This window comes from Meles meles, chromosome 1 (genome assembly GCF_922984935.1).
Source record: "Meles meles chromosome 1, mMelMel3.1 paternal haplotype, whole genome shotgun sequence".
In the NCBI taxonomy this organism is placed as follows: Eukaryota; Metazoa; Chordata; class Mammalia; order Carnivora; family Mustelidae; genus Meles; species Meles meles.
Window position 1 is genome coordinate 203,544,777 of NC_060066.1, and position 21,270 is coordinate 203,566,046.

Sequence of the window (21,270 nt, forward strand, 5' to 3'; positions counted from 1 at the left end):
CTGGGGTTCAGATACTGGCTGACCAAAGTCCTGACCCTGTTTCTGAGCCTTTTGTCGTCTTTTCTGCTGCAGGGAAACCTCTTGCTGACAGGTGACAAAGATCAGCTTGTGATGCTCTTGGACCAGATCAATAGCACCTTCGTTCGTTCCAACCCTAGTGTGCTGCAGGGCCTGCTCCGTATCATCCCGTACCTGTCCTTCGGCGAGGTGGAGAAAATGCAGATCTTGGTGGAGCGGTTCAAGCCATACTGTAGCTTTGACAAGTATGTGCTTGGATTTCAGATGGCCACATGAAGGTCTTCCCCAACACCGAGCTAGTTCTGTGAGACTTAGGAGAGGAATCACGATTTTTGTTAGATTTTCGTTTCCTTGTCCGGCCTTTAAGGGGTTCATTGTAAGTGGGGAGTCAGTATGTTGTATTGGCTCAGCAGAGGGGGTGAAGGGACTGGCGAGATGGGACAGGGGCATGACAACATGGAGAGAGTCAAGTGTGCAACAGCATGAAAGCGCGAGAGAACGTTGGGCGTGTGGGGATATAGCTGGTGAGGAGGAGTGGCGGGAACCAGACCAGTGGGCTTCTTGTGTCATGCCAGGAAGTCCAGACGCGATCCGTAGACTATTGAAGATCGTTAACCAAGAGGACAACATGATGCACGTGTGTCCTCTCCTTCATACCCTGGGGCTCTGCTCTGTGCTCCAGGTACGATGAAGACCACAGTGGCGATGATAAAGTCTTCCTGGACTGCTTCTGTAAGATCGCAGCTGGCATCAAGAACAGCAGCAATGGGCACCAGCTAAAGGATCTGATTCTCCAGAAGGGAATCACCCAGAGTGCACTGGACTACATGAAGAAGCACATTCCCAGCGCCAAGAAGTAAAGAACAGCTCTGTCAGGGTGGCCACTGTCCTTTCTCTTCTGGTTCCTTTTCTCCTTCATTGCTGTGGCCTAAAGCTCCATGCAGTCCCCTTTGGCCCTCCTTAGGGTTTCCCTCCCCTTCTAGAAACCATCAAGGTGACCACTCAGCCACCGCAGAGCCCTTGGGGCTGGGAACGGGGTGGGGACAGCCTAGTGCTTCCTGTTTAGAATACTCACTTCTGTCCGGCTGCCTAGCTGATCTGGGTGATGCTTCGTGATTCTTGAAGGCCCTCTGGAAGGGTCCCTTTTAAAGAAGCCGGAATAGAATCAACAGCTGGTTTCTACATAGGTTTTGCCGCTCTGGCCTGCTAATCAGCTGCTTTTCCTTTTCAGTCTGGATGCTGACATCTGGAAAAAGTTCTTATCTCGCCCAGCCCTGCCGTTCATCTTGAGGCTTCTTCGTGGGCTGGCTGTCCAGCACCCTGCCACCCAGGTGAGTGAGTAGCCAGTGTGCCCATGGGACCTTACTCTGGAGGCGGGACACATATGCTGAAGGAACCACACACTCTGATCTCATCTGTCGTGGCTGAATAAAGAGAACCGCCTCGATTAGCCTTAGGTTGTGACTTCCCCCAGCATGTAAGACCCCTAGAGTAGAGGGGCCTCGCAGAGGTCATTTTTCTGGTTCAGCTCTGTGTGGAGAGGAGTAAGCTATAGTGACTGACTTCATCCTTTGACTCTTTCTTACGTGGGGCTTTATTATCCCATGGGTCAGCTGAGCAGCAGTGGAACTGAAGGTGCGGCTGGCCAGAGTGTGAAATAGTTGTGATTTCTGGCTGTAGTCGTTGGGGTCATTTGGGAGATTTACAGAACCAGCACTGCCCTCTCCTGCTCTGCTTCGGGCAGCTGGAAACTTTGTTCTCAGAGAGACCCACCATTCGTTTCTGCTGCTCATCCCTGATCTATCTCCCTGCACTGAGCGGGAGTATCTGGTACCCCTCACAGATCGTTACTGGCCCAGACAGGCGGCCAGGCTGCCTTTTTCCTAAAGTAAACTTCATTTTTAGGTAATTGTAGGTTTACCTGCACTGGTTAAGGAGAAATCCCATGTACCCATTTCTTGATGGTAACATTGTACGAAGCCATATACAGTATCATAGTTGGGATATTGACACTGATGTAGTCAGGATTCATGACAGTTTTGTCATCACAGAATCCCTCGTTCCCTTTTATACCCTCATCCACCCGGCCACTGATCCCTCGCCGCTGTCCACGGCCATATTCTTGTCCCTTCAGGAGTGTCACATCAGACAGCACGGAGCCTTTCGGGCTTGGCTTTTCTCACGCGGCATCGTTCTGGGGGCTTCTGTGGGTTGTGTGTATTGACAGTCTGTTCTTTGTGTTGCTCAGTAGTGTTCCGTGGTGTGGGTTCCACAGGCTGTCCCACGATTCACCCATTAAAAGAACACCTGGGCTGTTCCCAGTTTTGAGAAGTCACAAATGAAACTGCTGTGAACATTCACGTGCAGTCGTTTTGTGTACGTGTAGAAGTCTTCATTTCTCTGGGGTAAATGCGTGGGCATGGAGTTGCTGGGTTGTATGGTGGTGGCGGATTTAATTTTACTAGAAACTGCCAAGCTGGTTTCTGGAGTGGCTGCCCCGTTTTATGTTCTCACCAGCAGTGCGTGAGTGAGCTACTGGCCTGTGTCATCACCGGCATTTGGGGGCACCTAGCCACTTTGATAGGTGGATGGTGATGTCTCATGGTGATTTTAATTTGTATTTCCCTATGGTTAATGGTGCTGTACATCTTTCCATGTGCTTTGTGTGTCTTGAGTGACCTGCCTGTGCATATCTTTTGCCCATTTTCTAATTGAATTTTTTTTTTTTTTTTTTTGCGGGGGCGGGATACTGAGTTTTCAAAGTCCTCGTGGTGGTTTTTCTTCTGTGAATGCTGTTCTTCATGGAACATAATCCCATGTTCTCACTTGGTGATCGGTTCTGATAGCTCATTCCAAAAGTAGGGTAGGGTAACTTGGCTATAGGATTCTTACGTCTCACCCATTCTGTATTGTTTTAAATTTCTGTTTAGTTCGGTGGGGGCGTTCATAATTAGCACACCTTTGTGGAGGTGATTATTCTTGCATGGGAGTCGCCACATATATTAGTTTCTGTGCTCCTGTCTCATCTGTTTTATATGCTGGTGAGTCCAGGAGTGGGGCTGTGATGTGGCCATGTTTGGGTCCGCTGATTTCCAGGCTTCTTTGGACTTACTAAGTCAGATTACTTTCTTCAGATGAGGACTTTATTTATTTATTTTTTTTTAAAGATTTTTAAAATTTATTTGACAGAGATCACAAGTAGGCAGAGAAGCAGGCGGAGGGTGGGGGGTGGGGGAAGCAGGCTCCCTGCTGAGCAGAGAGCCTGATGCGGGGCTCGATCCCAGGACCCTGAGATCATGACCTGAGCCAAAGGCAGAAGCTTTAACCCACTGAGCCACCCAGGTGCCCCCAGGTGAAAACTTCAGTTAGGGAGTTGGCATTCGCACTTGACTGTTCACTTCCTGGCATCATGCTGTTAAGCGCTTGTGTACCTGTGCCGTGCTAGGCTGAGGCGACATTGGCCACCAGGGTGGTCACAGCCTGTGCCTCTGGGAGCTCGCTGGTGGAAGGTAGAGCCATGTACCCGGTGACGAGTGCAGTGGGGAAGGGGCCAAAAGAAGGAGGATGCTTTAGAAGAAAGCATGGCATCTGCTAAGTCTCAGGAACTGAAGGCTGCTGGGAGCAATCGGGGGTTGGCAGCGGACGGGGCCTGCGAGAGCTGACCCCAGTGCAGCATGGGTCCAGGGCATATTCTCCAAAGAGAGGAGTATGCGTTTTCTCCTGAGGGCCGTGACCCAGGGCATGAACTGGAAGGAGGGGAGATGACAGATAGGAGAGACAGTTGGTTGCCTTTTATCGTAATCCAGGTAAGAGGTGAGGGCAGCTGAGCTAGCGCTGGAGGTGGACAGTGGGCGGGGCTCAGCACAGTGTGGGAGGCAGAATGAATGGGATTTGGGGATTGGTTGCACATGAGGGGTGAAGAAGCTGGATGAGTCAAGAACTCTGCTCAGTTTGGGGTTGGGCGACAGGGGAGTGATGGTGCCCCTGAAGGACATCCTAGGAAGTTTGAAGCAGGGTGCAGGAGGGCTTGTTCCGTCAGACTGCTGATGTGCGTCTGCTCGCCCAGTTGGAGTGTAGGCTTCAGGAGGATCGGGCCTTTGTCTCCCCAGCCCCTGATGCATGGCTTCCTGTGGATGTGTGCACGCGCACGCACGCAGCGACCACCCGGCGTGAGGCTGTCGGGGTGCTTCTGCAGGAGTTCCCCAGACCGTTGTGCTGTGAACTCAGCATTTAGGAGCAGGAGACAGGAGGTGACCTATAGTTTTGCTGAGGTGCAGGTTGGAAGTATACCTGCTATGAGGGCAGGTTTATAAGCCGCGAGTGGTCTTAGTTGAGTGCTAAGCTTTCGCATTGCAAGTCGCTTCTATTGTTTGTCGTTTATTGTCAAATCCATATGGTAGTAATTACTGTTAATATACTTATGCAGGGGGTCGGGGGATTTTGTTGGGACAGTGCTCCTTCTCCACTCACCTGGAGAGCTTTGTCGAACCTGCCCTGCTTTCCGTGTTCTGTTCTCCCGCCCGTGTCAGTGACATGATGCAGGCATGCAGTGATTGCCAGCCTTCTCAAGCACAGGGGTTTCTGGGTGATACCTATTTGTTTTTAAGATTTTATTTATTTGTCAGAGACAATGGGGGGGAGAGAGAGGTAGGCAGAGAGAGAAGCAGGTAGAGGAAGAAACAGATTCCCCGCGGAGCAGGGAGCCCAATGCAGGACTCAATCCCAGGACCCTGGGATCATGACGTGAGCCTAAGGCAGATGCTTAACCAATTGAACTACCCAGGCGTCCCTGGTGATAGCTGTTTTTTAAAAAGTGTCTTCTTATCCCCACTCCCACTTGTAGTTTTATCTCTAACATCCCTAGGTTGAGAAAACCCTGTGTTCCTGGGTTTGGTGGACACAGGGCTCCCAGAGGAAGAACTTAGCATAGTTCCTATGAATGTCAAGGTCTGCTCTGCTTGGGACCCTGAGCCCACCACCCAGGCCTCATTGGGTGCTGCTGCTGTAGGGAATCTTACCTGAGCCCCTTTCTCTTTCAGTGTGCTGGATGCTTTACATCCAAATACTTGTGACTAATTTTTAATCTTCACTGCAACCGTGACATTATCCTTTTTATTTTATTTTACTTTTGATTTTTTTAAAGATTTTATTTACTTGTTTGACAGATACAGCAAGAGGAACACTAGCAGGGGGAGTGTGGGAGGAAGAAGCAGGGCTTTCTGCTGAGCCTCAGGCGGGGCTCCATCCCTGGACCCTGTGATCATGACCTGAGCCAAAGGCAGCCCCTTAACGACTGAGCCACCCAGGCGCCTCTATCCTCTTTTCTTTTTTTTTAAAGATTTTATTTATTTGGGGGGAGGGGGCGACAAGCCAGAGGAGAGGCAGAGAGAGAGGGAGAATCAGACTCCCTGTTAAGTAGGGAGCCTGATGAGGGACTCAATCCCAGGACCCCAGGATGATGACGTGAGCCGAAGGCAGACGCTTAACTGAGCCACCCAGGTGTCCCTATGATCCCCATTTTATAGATGGGGCACTGGAGCCAAAGAGGAGAGTGACTGGTCAAAGATCAGGGACAGGGTCAAACCCTCCTGCATTTGTTGAAAGTTTTGAAGCACACAAAGGATCTGATTGAAACTGAACAGATGACAAGAGATTGAGTACAGTCTGTTGAGTTTTCTAAACCTACAAGCTCCTGGATAGAATGCTTGTTCACCTAACCGGAAGCATATATCTCTGTGGTCTCTACTTGGTAGGTTCTGATTGGCACAGACTCCATCACAAACTTACATAAACTGGAGCAGGTGTCCAGTGATGAGGGCATTGGGACCCTGGCGGAGAACCTGCTGGAGGCATTGCGGGAGCACCCTGATGTAAACAAGAAGATCGACGCTGCCCGCAGGGAGACTCGCGCTGAGAAGAAACGCATGGCCATGGCAATGAGGCAGAAGGCTCTAGGCACCCTGGGCATGACGGTAAAGCCACTCTCCGGGAGTCCCCGTGTTCTTGTCTATGCTGCTGAGGAGGAGATAGCCATGCTTTGGGACAGAGCTGGGTCGGGGACAGTGGAGGTGAAGGCTGGCGAGGAGAAAGAAGGAACTAGGTGTGCCAGGCTCTGTGCCAGGTTCTTTACCTCCTGTGATCTTCCTGAGAACCTTCAACAAGGTCTGTGACTGTGGTCCTGCTGCACAGATGGGACTCAGAGGTTAAATAACTTAACAGGTTCAGGGAAACGTAAAAATGGGGATGATAACCCTTGCTCATGGAGGATTTACTGTTTGCCAGGCCCTATGCTTAGGCACCTTGCTTGTAAGACTTTATTTAAGCTCTCATGTGGTTCTGTGAGGGTGATATTACTGTATTCGTTTTCTGGTTGAAGTCATAGAGGCTGAGAAGCGAAGGAAGTAGGCCAAGGCGCATGCTCAGTAAGAGGTGGACAAGAGCATGAATGCACGTCTCTTGGACCCCATAGTCTGTTCTTGTTGCCCCACGTTGGAAGCAGCAGTAGTTCTGTGAGTGCCTTCTCCAGAGCAGCAGGCTGGGTGTGGGCAGCTTCAGAACTCCCATGGGAACCGTGAAGTGAATCCTGGTGCTACAGCCCTTGGCGGCTGAGACTTGGGAGTGCTGGCGCAAAGAAAGGGGGCTTTTCTGGTGGCACGTGGCAGTCTGCAGGAAGAGAAAAGCAGAAGAATCTGGGTCTCTACCCTCATTGGAAGCCACCTAAAGAGGTTTTCTTTCCATGCATCCTCCCTCTAGTGTCTGTGGAAGGGCAGCCCCGCTCCTGAGCATCCCCAAGCTAGGGTGGGGGGTGGGTAGAAATCCCTTTCTGACATGCCACTTGGGTTCCCCCGCAGACAAATGAGAAGGGACAGGTCGTGACCAAGACAGCGCTCCTGAAGCAGATGGAGGAGCTGATTGAGGAGCCGGGCCTCACGTGCTGCATCTGCAGGGAAGGGTACAAGTTCCAGGTAGAGTGCTTGTCCTGGGCCCGGTGGGCAACCTGGCTGCTAGCTCCGGTGGCATCCTTCTCCTGCGGGCCTCCTCATTCTTAGATGAGCTGGTGTCGAGGCGTGTCTCAGGGCCAGCTGTCCTTTTTTTTTTTTTTTTTTTAAAGATTTACTTATTTGACAGAGATCACAAGTAGGCAGAGAGGCAGGCAGAGAGAGAGGAAGGAAAGCAGGCTCCCGGCCAAGCAGAGAGCCCGATGCGGGGCTCAATCCCAGGACTCTGGGATCATGACCTGAGCTGAAGGCAGAGGCTTTAATTAACCCACTGAGCCACCCAGGCTCCCCCCGAGCTGTCCTTTCTAAAATGAGGAAGGCAGACTGCTCTGAACATAAGCCTTCACCGTCGCCACCATCACCTCCCCGACTGCCACCGTGCCACCACGCTGCCATCACCACTGGCCCCACCACCCCTGCCACCACCATCACCGTGACCACCACCACCATCATCCTTGGAACCGCCACTCACCGGATTCCTTTTGTATGCTAGTCCCCGTGCCCAGAGCTTTCTGTAATTTTGTCTTTAAAGCTACAGAACCCGTAAATTATGGATGGGAAAACAAGGGTCACGTGACAAAGCCAGAATTCTAGCCCATGCTTCTCTGACTCCAGACCTGGGGCTTTAAAAAAATATATTGTGCTGCTTCTAACCAGGATATCTGGGAGAAGATCAGGACTTCTACCAAACTAGATTTACAACTGGAAGGATCAGAGCAGCAATGACCCATTTGTTCCCCTAAAGGCCTACAAGGCGTCCCCGTCCCTTCCAGCTCGAACGTCCTGCTTAGCGTCCATGCTGCTGAAGGGCTGCAAGCCTTCTAAGTCCTGCTAATGGCACAGGCTCCTGGGAGCAGCCCAAGAAGTTTTGTAAAGCAAGTGACTTACCCAGAAGGCACTTTATTCTTTCTTTTCAGCTGTATAAAGCAGCCAAAAGAGAAGAGTGACAATGTAGACTTACTTCCATGTCTGCCTTCCCATTCGCACAGCCTCTGCTTTACTTTGGTTGCTCCCCATGTTCCTCGTCTCCCTAGGGCTGTGTCTGGCCAAGTGCTTAACCAAGAGACCAAGGTGCTGGCCCAGCACTGCCGCTCTGAGTGCATTCCTTCTTGGTGGGGGAGGCCTGCGGGTCCCTCTCCTCTGCTTCGCCTCCTCCCAGAGCCTGCCTTGGGGGTCACCTCACCTTCTCCTGGTGTCTTTACAGCCCGCAAAAGTCCTGGGCATTTATACCTTCACCAAGCGGGTAGCCTTGGAAGAGCTGGAGAACAAGCCCCGGAAACAGCAGGGCTACAGCACCGTGTCTCACTTCAACATCGTGCACTACGATTGCCACCTGGCTGCTGTCAGGTAGGCCCGGGCTCCTCTGTAGGCTGCTTCCTCAGCTGTTTCTGTCCAGGCCCGTGCTGTGTCAGAGCGGGGGCAGCTTGCCCAGGGCCCCGTACTGGGAGGAGGGAGGATTCTGACTGTGAGGTTTTCGTCTCGGAAGTAGGGTGTCGTGCCTTAAACCACACAGGTCCAAGAGCCACCCGTGCCATATGACTAGGAAATCCACTGGGCTCGTGGCCTGAGGCTGGAGAAAGCAGCCTTGCCTCCCCGAAGCAGCAGTTAGCGCTCACTGCCCTTCGATGGAGAGGGCTGAGCCCTCTAGAGCCAGGTGCACGGGCTAGCTTCTCTCCTTAGTGGTAGCAGACCTTTCCCCACTCGCACTCGCCCAGGTTGCCAAATCAGTCCCAGCAGTCACTTGTCCCTGCTCTCCTCCCAATCCAGGCTGGCTCGTGGCCGGGAAGAGTGGGAAAGTGCTGCGCTTCAGAATGCCAACACTAAGTGCAACGGACTCCTTCCGGTCTGGGGACCCCATGTCCCTGAATCTGCTTTTGCCACCTGCTTGGCAAGGTGAGTGTTGAGCGGTGTGTATGGCAGAAAAGAGGGGCTTGCCAGGAGAAGGGGGGAGATCAGCAATCAGCTCTGTCCGGAGACCTGTCGCTGTCCTTGGGAACCCTGGTCTGTCTGCGTGCTGGCAGGGAAGTTGCGTCTGAAAGAGGGAAGAACTCGGCTGCGAGAAACCAGCATCTTCAGCGTCTGGTACACCACGTGGAACTTCTGGTTATCCATTCCCTCTTCTCCCTTGTTGATCTCAGGGCATAAAACACGGGACCCTGACTTTGTCCTCAAAGCCGACATTTCTGAGATTTCTCTTCTGCAGCGTGTGCCTCTGAGGTTTAAATAGCGCAAGTAGCTGGGCAGCATGGGAGTATCAGGCTCCTTTCAGGCCTCCCTCATTCTCCAGAGTTGAGTCGCTAAAGCTTTGATGAGGTGCCCGCTCTTGCTGATGCCCTGGGGAGTGGTGCCCCACCCTGCATCCTATTAGAAGGCTCAGGTATGGAAAAGGTACCTACCAGTAACAACGGTGGGCAGTGTATTGAAATGCTTACCATGTGCTGTTAACTACACACATTCATTCTCTGGATGAAGAAGTTGAGGCACAGAGAGGTCAGGCAAATCACCGAGGTCACATAGGCAGAGCCCAGGCTGATGATGGCATACACTGACGTAGAAAAATACCTTTTGTTTGGAAGTTGAGAAAACATACTTATGGATAGATCACCTTGTCAGAATTAATACCTTCCACATTTCTTCTTCCAAAATGTACTTTCAGATTTGGCTGTGAGACATTCTGTGACATTTGTCCATCAGGAATTGAGCCCCCCAAAACTGGCGAGCTCTCCTCAGAGCTTGGAGAGCATCCTGTTCCGTCCTAGCAGAAACGGAAATGTCCTCTGTTCCCATTTTCCTGCGGGTGCCGCTTCCCATCCTCGGCTTGGCCTTTCTCTCCTCTGCCTGCGGGGCCTTTGCAGCCATCAGGCCATGCCGTGCTGGGGGCTCTGCCATCCAAGCCGGGCTGTCCCCAGGGAACTTGCTTTGCTCACGATGTTTGCTCTGTTGCTCCCCAGGCACAACACTTACCTCCAGGAGTGCACGGGCCAGCGGGAGCCCACGTACCAGCTCAACATCCACGACCTCAAGCTGCTCTTCCTGCGCTTCGCCATGGAGCAGTCGTTCAGCGCGGACACTGGCGGGGGCGGCCGGGAGAGCAACATCCACCTGATCCCCTACATCATTCACACTGTGCTTTACGTCCTGAACACGTCAGTATCTCAGCCCTGTGGGCAGAGGCCATCTGGTCTCCCTGTGCCCCTCTGTCCAACAAGGTCTCCACTTTCTGGGCAGCCGAGGGCTGTGTCTTTGGACTGTCTCTTACCCAGAGGGGAGCAGGAACTGGGCGAGGCCAGACCACCAGACTTCCTTAGCTTCCATTGCCCTGTCGCCTCCTCTCCTCATGGGAGTCGGTGCTCTTGGATGGGGGAGGCTGTGGGTCAGAGCTGACACAGTCACTGTCAAGGGCACACAAGGTGTAACAGGAGAAGGTTTCACGACCAGGGCCTGCGGCAGAACCAGGGACCCTTCTTATAAATGGAGAACTGGACTTGCCGTACCTGTTTGCTGTCCGGTGAACAGCGCTTCTGGCAAGTTGAGGGGCAGGGAGTGTTGAAGATTATTGAGAAGGCTAGGTGGTGATAGAAGGAGAGAGGGCCTGTGTTTTTATCGATTTCAACTGTCCCACGTGGAACAGTTAGACTGATAGTGAAAAGTATAGTTTTAAAGAAGCAGTTAGGGGAGAGAATAGTATTCATTCATTTCAGCCTAGATTTTTAAAAGAGAATTGGGAGATTTAATATACTTGAGCTCTTAGTTTGGACAGTTTTGTGCTTTAGGCCCTGTTTCCCCACAAGAGTCTGACACCTGCATTGGGCAGGGAATCAGTGGCTGTTGAAAGGCCGTGTGCCGTCTGCCCGAGGCAGCTGCAGGCCAGGTGAGGCAGCAGACAATTTGTCTCTTGTCCTTTCTGGTTTTCTGCCTTCAACAATGTTGTTTTCCCCTTCCCTTCCATTTCCCGGTGAGCTAGAAGGCTGACCTTGAGCCGCAGCCCTCATTGTTAAAAAGATGCATGGGCAGGTCTCTGTCAGTGGGTGACCTCATCTGCTAAGCTGTTGAGACCGTCAGAAGAAACACCCACATCATTGACAGCACAGATGTTCCCACTCTCCAGACTGCTGCAGGCCTGAGTGGTGCTAATTACTGGTGTTCGTGGGGCCTTTGACAGAGTCCGTGGCTTTGTGGAGACCTGTCTCTTGGCGGCTGTGAGGCAGAGTGGACTGCTCACTCCAAGGGGGGGCACAGCCCTACGGAGGCAGCGTGATTTGCCCGACAGAAGAGAACCAGGGACTTTGTGGCACTGGGTTTCTCAGGTGCCAGATACTTGTAACTCTTGCTCAAGTCCCTTGCTTAGGGAGTGAGTCAGTTGTGTCTCAGAGGTCCGGTAGAAGCTGACCAGAAGCTTCATGGAGAGGCACTGTTGCCCAGCCACCAAGCACTTCCCTAGCTGGTCACTTCAGTGTGGGGTGAGCTTGGTCACAGCAGGGCCTGGGTGGCACATTTTTGTGTCCACAGGCAGGAAGTTCACACTGAGAACCAGAGCAGAGTTGGGCAGGTACTACAGTGTCAGGGAGCTTCTGACTCCCAGTTCTGGAAAGTCAAGCTGGGAATGTTCATCTGTGTCATCCATGTCCGTTCTTCTGGAGCAGAAGGAAGCAGGGTGTCCTTACACTGTCTCCTCCTGCATTCCCACAGTCCCATGTCTGCTAGTGCTGTCTGCAGGCCTGGTGACTTCCATCCCTGTGGCTGCTGGAGTCATGTTTCCTTTCCTTTCCTCCCACAGGATAAGGTTAGAGCATCAAGTGCCCTTGTGAGAGCACTGTTCAGGCTATAGGGCAGGAGTACGTGATAGGAAGGTGTCCAGTGATGTCCCCGTGCTGTTCCAGTGGCTACTCGCTGAAGCTGGTGGCGGGGCGGGGGGAGGTGTATGTGTGTGCAGTGTTCATGGGGATTGAGAATGTGGAGGTTTGGCTCGGCATCCAGAAGCCTAGGTCTTCCACTCCCCAGTGTGTGACTTCGGGCAAAATAGTTACCTTTTCTGCAAATTCCTCTTCTCCATTGTTTTCCCTTCTGTGGAATCGGGGTATTACCTCTGTCCTAGGGCTGTTGTTAGGAGTAGGTGAGATGATCCTTTTTATGCTCCCAGAGTGGTGCCTCGTGGTGCGGTTCATGATCACATCCTCACACTTGAGGCGAGAGGGAGAACAGGGAGCACTGCTCACCCAGAAGTAGATGTCATAGACACATAAGGAAACACCGAAGTGGAGTGCCCAAGTGCCCAGAGTGGGGACCAGTGTGAACGTAGCACTCACAGCCTAGCTGTGAGGACTGCGTGGACTGAGCGAGAGCATAGGCGGGCTCACAGAATCCACATCTGGGCTCACACTGGCTCCTTCACTCATGGACCTGCTGGCTTTGGGAAGGTCACTTCACTGCTCTGGGCTTCAGCTATTGTGGTAAAAAGGTGCCAACTGTCACCTTCCAGAGCTTTGATGGTGGAGTGTTTGTGAATGTGCCCTCCATGTGCAAGGGGGCTCAAGAGCTCAAGTTGTTTGAAATTGTTTCAGAGCTGAATGTGGGGTGGGTGCTGGTGAGGGAAAGGAACATGTCACCGGGAAGGGCTTGGAAGGGAAGCAGCAGCCCTCGGAGCGGGGATGGGAGAGATAGTCAAAGTGGGTGGCTGTGTTCCATGATCCAAGTGTTCCAGAAGCTTAAAAGAAGAAGAGAAATTGACCAACTTTCATTTCCTCTTGCTGCTGGTGCCTTGCTTCTACCCTGGCTTCATTGTGTCCCATTTGTTCCAGAACCCGAGCAACTTCGCGAGAAGAGAAGAATCTCCAGGGCTTTCTGGAGCAGCCCAAGGAGAAGTGGGTAGAGAGTGCCTTTGAAGTGGATGGGCCGCACTATTTCACAGTCCTGGCCCTACACATCCTTCCCCCCGAGAAGTGGAGAACCACACGTGTGGAAATCCTGCGGAGGCTGTTGGTGACCTCTCATGCCCGGGCAGTGTCTCCAGGGGGAGCCACCAGGTCAGTCCCTGCTTCAGGGGGTACCATCTTCGGGGCTTCCTAATGTCTGATTTGTGTACTCCCTGTGTGTTCTACGTGAGGGCCTGCTCACTCGACTCAGTGCCTTCTGTCCCTTCTCATCTCCGTCTTTCATGCCGAGAGGCTAGGCCCAATGGCTGGCAGGTGCCTGGCCACTTCCGGGTCTCTTGTGTTCAGCCACTAGAAAGGCGGAGCCAGGTTCCAGTCTGGACGATTCCAGAGAAGTAGCCAGCCCGGCGCAGGACGAGGCTACTGATGAGGAGAATTAGGGCCAGCAGGGAGCTGGGTCAGGTAACTGGGTTTTCCCAGTCCTGCTGGGCTGGCCATTAACTAGGAAGGCTTCCCCATGACTGCACTGGGGATTTTCTCTTCTGACCACAAAATGCTCATTATCTCTCTCCTTGGTCACATTCCTGTCCTGTCTCCCCGATGTTCCACGAGCCTTTCTTGTCCTGTTCATGTGGACATGTCCCAAAGAAGGAATGACATTTCAGGAAGGAAGTGTCTTTGTTTTCATGACCTGGTGCTGTGATTTGGGTCAGATGGGCGGCATCCTAAGAGAAACGACTATATACAACGGGAAGCCCTTTGAGATGACCGCGGATTTCCACACATTGCGTGGACTCCGTGGGCACTCCTCTAGGCACGTGGTGGCCCTGTGCAGCCTCCGCCTGTCCTGGAGTCCAGAGTAGGCTGTAGGTTTGTCAGCTTGCTTCTGCCACTTCCCTGGAGTGGAAGATCTGGGCTCATCTGTCTGCTTTTGCTAAAATCTGAGGGAACATTTCCACATCTGCAGGCCAACCAGGGAGTGGAGGAGGAGCATTCCAGCCCCTGACAGTGACAGACCAAAGGGGCACAGACCAGCGGGGGTGAGAGCCGTGTGCCTGGATTGGCACATCCGGTACTTTGACCCCCACCGCTCTGATCGAGGCCACCTTGCTGGCCACAGGCGCCTCCCACCCTCAGAGAGACCAGGTCTGGGTTCTGGTGTTGAGTCTGGCCGGTACCAGCTGCTCTGTGGAGAGGAGGAGGGGGCGAGTCTTGTCAGCCACTTCACCCCTCCCCCATTCCAGTCGTAGCACCTTCCAGTGTTCCCAGAGTCCAAAGCATTCATGCTGAACTAGCTGCTAGAAATCAGAAGTTCCATCCGGAAGATAACAGGTTGTTGATAAGCCAGGCTCAGCCCGTCTCCGTGGCACGGAAAGTGGCTCTTTGTGGGGCACTGGCTGTGAGTGGCAGGTGTGGAATATGAACCCACAGGAGCTCTTCTGCTTTCAGTGAAGAGACCAGAATTCGTCACTGTCCCAGGCAGTTCAGGAGAGGCCCGTGTGGCCACAGCTTATGCAGAAATGCCGGTGTGGGCTCTGCTCCCAAGCTGCCGTTTTCTCTGTGGCGGTTTAGTCACCTTTGCTAATTAGCCTAAAATAATTAATTTGGGCAGGTCACTCATGATTCCTGCTTAGCACAGCGCAGCAGCCACCAAACCTGGCATGGGGTGGAGGCCCAAGCGGGCACCCCTGAGACAGAGTTGGGGAGGTGCCGGGCGTGAGCCCCATATTGGGACACCCTCTGAGGAGAGACCGTGCTGGAGGGACACTCAGAGGGCGACATCAGAGAGTGTCCCTTGCAGGAGGCTTTGTCATAAGTCCACGATGGGGTGGGAGGCAGCAGCTGATACAAGAACCTATAGGGATCTGCACAAGAGAAGCTGGCTGCTTCCGCTGTTCACAGAAGAAGGGTTCCTCTGCCAGCAACTTGCCAGTAGTGAGGCCTGGGACTTCCCAGAGGCTTCCGTCAGAGCCTTATCTGGCGGCTTGTATGCAGCGTGCAGAGCTGCAGAGGGGCGGGTGTCCCCCTTGTCCCCTGGCTGGCCTGGCAGTCGACTTCACTCGAGGCTGCAGAGTCCCCCATTCAGGGCCGCTGGAGAGAGAGGGTGCTTTGGAGGACAGTGGAGTGCAGGGAGGGAGCAGAAAGAATATTGAGCAAAAGAATTGTCTCATTTGTTATTGTTTTACTTTACTTTTGTTAATGAATTTATATTTATTGTGTGTGGGCTTGGATGGCCCATGCCCGGCTCAGCAGTCTCTTCTGCTTGAGGCCCATATGGGATAGTCTCGGCTTCAGTGATAACCTCTTTGCCTGTCTCACTTCGCTGGTTCTTACATACACTTAATACTACATTTTAGTCCCTTTAGTTATGAGCTTTGTTCCAGTGTGTTCTAAGATACAGGATTCCCATGACAAGGGCTCATCTAGCTTTTACTTCGGATGTGAGGCAGTTTGCAAACAAAACCAAACCCTTGGTCATAACCTTGCACTGATCTTTCACTGCCGGTGCAGAGGGCGTCAGGGCTCTCTGTCACAGTGGCTTTACCACTGTGATTTAGAGTCATTGCTCCTCACACCAGCATCGTCTGCCAAGAGGGCAGGGGATGGTGTCACAGGCCGCCCCCGGCATTCTGAGGGCCTGCTGCCCTTTGATCCTGCACTGAATCACTAGGTTGAGTGGAGATGGTCCTGGGCAGGGGCAGAGGGTGTGGTGGCAGCTCTGGGATTAACCAGGACTTAGGAGGTGTCCTAGATACTACTCTTGCTCAGCCCCAGTGCCCCCCCACCCCTGCCAGCTCGCTGTCTTTCTAACACAGCCTGTGGTTGCCGAATCCCTGTGCTTGGCTGGCTTGGGTCTGCTGTGTGCGAAAATTCTCCCGGGGGAATGTCAGGAATGAGGGAAAACCCTGTTTCCCACTTCCTTTATGAGGGCCCATGAAGTCCAAGGGCTTGTGTTGGGGCTGAAGACCAGGACATGTGGGACTCCTTGGCATATCTTCAAGGCGGTGGTCTTGGGTTGCCACGTGCACCTTATGTCCCCCTGGTTCTGATTCACCCTGATCTGGAAGAGAGTCCGTACGACGGGTGAGTATTTCATGGATCGTTGTCCCGGCTTCAGAGATTCCTGCCCACAGCTGCTTTTTTCTGCCAAGATAGGTGGCGGGAATGGAGTGGCGCACAGATTAATGTGACCCTGGCCTTGCTGCCATCGTGCTCTGCTCTGTCCTCGTGCATGTCGGGCCAGGGTCTTCATGGGCATGCCATCGGATTTTCTTTTCCAGGCTGACAGACAAGGCAGTGAAGGACTACTCTGCCTACCGCTCTTCCCTTCTCTTTTGGGCCCTCGTCGATCTCATTTACAACATGTTTAAGGTAGGGAAGCTGCTGGAAGCTCGGCTGGTTTCTGCGAGGGTGTGAAAGGTCTGTGCTGCTGGCTGCCTTTGCTCCACGGCCTCTCACCGGCAGCAAACCACCGACCGGGGAAGCATCTGCACGCTCGCTGAGAGCCTGCCGTCTGTGATGCACGTCTGCAGCCGAGGCCGCGCTGCCCTCCGCGTCGCCCTCGTTTGTTCTTATCTGCTCTGGGTGACCTGCATTGCCTTGTGTGAGTGTGACTCACTCCGGCCCAGCTCACAGGACAGACACTGCCCTCTGCCTCGAGAGAACCCTGGGGTCGGGGGATGCCGGTCAGTTGAGGCATGGTTAGTGTCCTTTTCCTGGGGAAATGCAGATGGGACCTGTGCCAGGAACAGCGGTCACTTGTAGCTTGGAGGTCACGTGACGTGGTGCATCATTAAGGGGCTACAAGAGGAATGACACGAGACTTTGTTGTTCCTAGAAGCAAACACATCCTCCAGGGAAGCTTTGATGTGGGGGGAGGGAGGAGGGCTGCTTTTTGGCTTTGAGAGCGCCTGACTGACTCGAGGCATTAAGTAATCCAGCCCCGGGCCTGTCTCCTGTTGGTTCTTGTAGAAGGTGCCTACCAGTAACACGGAGGGAGGCTGGTCCTGCTCTCTAGCGGAATACATCCGCCACAACGACATGCCCATCCATGAAGCTGCTGACAAAGCCCTGAAGACCTTCCAGGAGGAGTTCATGCCAGTGGAGACCTTCTCGGAGTTCCTCGATGCGGCTGGTCAGTGTCAAGGATTTATCCATCAAAGATCTTTTCCAGCAGAATCCTCGTGTATCTTAGCGGGGCTGATCTTAGCTTTCATCTCCTCAGCAGCAGACACACAAGCAAGATCTGGGAGGGAGATGTAAACACCAGGCCCCTGATAGTAAGCACAGCGGCTGGGGCATGTGGGGACTCCTGCCTTCCAGGCCCTGGGCTGCTCCTGTGTTTGAGGCGGGGACCATGGTTACCCCCACTTCACGATGGGGTAACTGAGGCTGTGGGGATTAGCTCTCTCCTGTGGGGCATACCTGAAAAATTGGTAGAGCCTCTTTTCAATTCCTGGCTTTTTATGACAGAGAATTCACATCGAGCTGACCTGCATTCTTCCTGCCTCTTGGGGACTGAAACTTCTGTCACAGCTACCCAGGGCAAAGAGGGGAGTGTTTAACTCTAAAAATAAGTGGTAGATAGGAGAGCAGAGCAAAGAGCATCTTGCTTGGAGAAACACGGCAGCACTTTGAACTGTTGTCCTTCGAGACACCCTTAGACAGTCCCTCATCCCACAGCTGGTGAGAAGTTCTAGTTCTTTCCTGGCCACAGTGCTGTCTACAAACTTGTCATCCTCCTTGCAAACATGGCATCTCATCAGCAAGCCCCCGGGACGGCGGCAGAGGTCGTTGGGGAAACGCATGCGGGTTTGTAAAGGCCCCATCAGGCTGCGGGCTCTGGTGCATCAGAGTCTGGTCTCTGATGAGACCAGACCAGACCAGAGTCTGGTCCCCGGCCTTGCCGGGGGACAGCTGCCAGAGCCAAGGCCGAGGGAACAGGACCTGCCCTGCTCCTGCTTTTTGTGAAGTGTAAGGAAACTAGAAAAAAATTCTCAGATCTCGCTATCAAGAGAAAGCCTCCACTAGCATTTTCCTATCTGTTGTCCACTGGGAACCATAGCCCAGAGGTCCGGAGCGATGCTCCTTGGGATTGACTCCTTCCTCCCAGCTCAGTGCCACCTGATGGAGTGCCCACGTGCTCTGGGGCTTCCCGTGTGGCCATGCTCTGAGGTGGCGTCCGTGGAAGCTGAGCACAGCTGTGCCTTTGTTGGCCTGGGGCCGACCCTGGGATCTGGTGGTCACGCATTGGCACTGCTCAGCGCAGTGTCTTAACTGGTAGCCTTGACGTTTCTCCCCAGGAGCGGTCGGTCCCTGCCTAAGAGCAGGTGGCCCGGGTTACGTGTGTCCTCAGTGCCACGCTCTGCCCGGCACCAGGGCTCTGGGGGTGTCTGAACCAGGCCGTGAGTGGGAACAGAAGAGTCTGAGTAGCGGGAGGAGGTGGCAGGGGAGGAAGGTGTTCGTCTCATTCCGGGGCTTCCCAGCCGCCCTGCAGCTCGCGGCAGTGCCCGTGGCCTGGAGCCGGGGAGAGCGGGAGCCCGACGGGCGGGGAGCCTCTGTTGGCTTCACTCAGGGCCGGGTTTTACAGCACAATTTTATTGCTTTGTTTAAACTGGTAGAAAATTTCAGAACATCGGACACACCCTACTCAATGCAAAGGCAAAAACAGCTTCCAAAGCCAACAAAGGGTGACGGGTGCCAGGCTTCACTCCGCTGGGGTTGCTGCGGAGAGAACTTCGGCGTGAGTGGCTCCAGGCCTCGGGCTTGACCACTCATGACTGTGAAACGGGAGCGCCCTGCTCGGTGAGGGAGGGCCACAGGGGCCTCTGTGCACCTTCCGTGCACTGGCACGTTCACATCCGTGGCCTCATTTAATCCCCCAGTGACCGAACCAGGACTTGTTAACTGCCCCCATTTGCCGGTTGCGGAGACGGAGCTGCTGAGCTCTGGCGGCTCACTGGAGGTTGGGACGAAGCCCGGCTGAGCCCGGGGGCCTACTACCCTGCTCTCCTCCTCCCCGCCCTCGGGGGCACCCGTATTAGCTTTTCCTTGGCCCTGACCTCTCCGAGAATAGGCTGAATGCTGTGGGCTCTCTCCCCTCAGACGACCCCTCGGCTTCGCACTCAGTGTCAGCGGACCGGAGCTGTCGCCCCACCCCCTCCCCCCGTGCGGTGGTCCACGGACCCGGGTTAGGAGCTCTGCCCTGGGCAGCCGTAGGGTCAGCCTCTGCCGTGTTAACACCTTTAAACATGCAGTGGTGCCAAGTCCTGGAACACAGCTAACTCCTCTGATAGGACGAGAGTGCTTGCTTGGTGACTGTCTCCCCAAGCGGCCGTGTCGGAGCTTGTCGGGCACACCATGTTCTCTATGTGGATGGGGCAGCCGTGACTCAGTGGGGCCGGGGGCTGTGTGTGCCCGTGCCTAACGACCTCTGCCCTCCCCTGTTTTCCAGGCCTGTTGTCAGAAGTCACCGATCCCGAGAGCTTCCTGAAGGACCTGTTGAACTCAGTCCCCTGAGCACCACACGGAAGCTGCCGTGGGCAGAGACCGAAGCTAGCTTGCCTTCCGTCCTCCGCATTCTTCCCTCCTGCGCGTTGACTCCCCCTGCGGGACTCTGCGGCATCATTCCTCCCTCCCCCCCTCATGTCTTCTTGGAGTGGCTTGGGGCTTTTAGGCTTCCTGTTTTATCGTGTGTGTGTGTTGCACTAGCTATGAAGTTGTCTGTAACCCAAGCCACGGAAGGACCTGTACGTACCTAGGAGCCACGAGCTGGCCTGGCCGACTCAGCACCTGAGTGTGCACATCTTGAGAAATAAACGACTGACTGACTACACATTGAGAGAGAAGGTGTTGCTGCTGCTTAAACCCACCCTCAGTGCCCCTGGCTGGACGCTGTCCTTGGCCGCGCGGCGCTTTCTGGCGTGAGCACAGGAAGACTGACATAGCCGAGTTGTCGTTCTTGTCAGCACCAGACGGAGCCCGTTTGCTCTCGGCCAGCAAGCTGGGGCAACATGTTTGAGGAGTGTGAGCTTTCCTAAAACAGATCCCTCGGCCTCTCTTAGTTTTTTGGCCTTAAGAGTTGGAACCCAAAGACTCGCGAAGCCGATGCCTGCAGTCCTCGGCCAGGGGCAGGCGCGGCGGAGTGAGGGCGTTTGACGTTCCTGCTCGCTGTGTGTCGGAGAGCTTTTGGTGACTTGCTTCTGGGTTCCTGTGTTAGGAGAGGGCCCGGGGCTGTCGCTGCCCTTTCCTGAGCTACTCTCTGCCGGGCTCCAGTCTCTGCGGGGGGTGTGTGTGTGTGTGTGTGTGCGCGCGCGCGTGCACTTCTGCTCTTCCCAGTGGCCCTGCAGGAAAGGATCTGGGGATGGGCATCGTTGGTGGTCTGTTGCCCTGAAGCTGTGTCCTGTGCCACGGTGGCAACTGCCTCTGGGCGCCTTGAAAGCCACTTCCCCATGCTCTTGGGCAACGGCCCTGTTGCTAGTGAGGTAGCAAGACCCACAAGGGCCTCTCCCCAGATTCTGGGGCAAGGCTGTGCCAGATGTGGGGCCTCATGGGGAGGAAGAGCTCGCTCATGGCCATCTTTTGTTCTCCACGAGCCACTCTGCCAGCCTTCTCTGAAGACTGCCGCCTCTGTCCCGATGCCCAGCTTATGTGGCTCGTTCCTCAGGCCAGACCTTTTGGGACAGGAGGTCCCTCTGGACCCCTTTAGAAGACATACACATCCAGGAGGACTTGGTGCCCCTCCCTCAGAGCCGCTGACCAGATGGGCACAGGCAGGCGGGAGTGTCCTGCTTGGGGCTTCGCCAGAGAGACAAAGGCGATCGGTGGCAAAAGCCCAGCTGGCGGCCTCGACGGGCGGGAGCGTGTGTGCCCGCGTGCACAAGAGCACGTTGGTGTTGGTGCTAGGCGAGGAGCTTTCTGGGGCGCTGATGGGCGCTGGGGAGGGGCTCTTCCTCCTTTGCTCAGATGCCAGCTCGGCTGCCTCGCATGTCTCCACAGCCTCTCCTATAAGATGGGACTGTCGGCAGGTGCAGCAGAGGGCAGTTCTGGGGCCAGGGGCTCAGCTGCCTGCCGTGTAGTAAGGAAATGGCTGCTCCTACTAATGAACTCGTTTTCAATCCACCTGAGTTCGCCTTTTTCTTTAGCAAAACTCTGTGTCTCAGTTGAGGTCCAAGTGTGTCTAGTGGAGGAGGATGAAGGTCCTTAGTCTTAGGGACACAGGCTTCTACCACCGACCGTAGCAAGCTCACACCGGCTCGCGCCCCTCGCCTCTCACTGGCTGCTGGTCTCCCAAGGGCCCGTTCCAGGTACATGCTTGTGTGCTGGATTGCTGTTCGGTGACCTTCCAGCAGGGGAGAGATTGCAAAGCCAGCAGGGAGAGTGGG

At 54.2% G+C, this 21,270-nt stretch overlaps 1 protein-coding gene across 5 annotated transcripts in view; it reads left to right on the plus strand.

The window, feature by feature from the left end:
• Positions 1-21,005, plus strand: part of UBR4 (ubiquitin protein ligase E3 component n-recognin 4) — a 135,986-nt gene extending 114,981 nt beyond the window's left edge. For all 5 annotated transcript variants that reach the window (XM_046015857.1, XM_046015864.1, XM_046015875.1 and 2 more), the window contains 12 exons: positions 73-263; positions 701-874; positions 1,250-1,349; positions 5,772-5,990; positions 6,870-6,983; positions 8,221-8,363; positions 8,784-8,909; positions 9,968-10,162; positions 12,815-13,039; positions 16,168-16,258; positions 16,859-17,021; positions 19,341-21,005. In XM_046015857.1, coding sequence (XP_045871813.1) covers positions 73-263; positions 701-874; positions 1,250-1,349; positions 5,772-5,990; positions 6,870-6,983; positions 8,221-8,363; positions 8,784-8,909; positions 9,968-10,162; positions 12,815-13,039; positions 16,168-16,258; positions 16,859-17,021; positions 19,341-19,405 — 1,806 coding nt within the window. In that variant the 3' untranslated portion in view covers positions 19,406-21,005. The remainder of the gene's footprint in view (positions 1-72; positions 264-700; positions 875-1,249; positions 1,350-5,771; positions 5,991-6,869; positions 6,984-8,220; positions 8,364-8,783; positions 8,910-9,967; positions 10,163-12,814; positions 13,040-16,167; positions 16,259-16,858; positions 17,022-19,340) is intronic.
• The last annotated feature ends 265 nt before the right edge of the window (positions 21,006-21,270 follow it).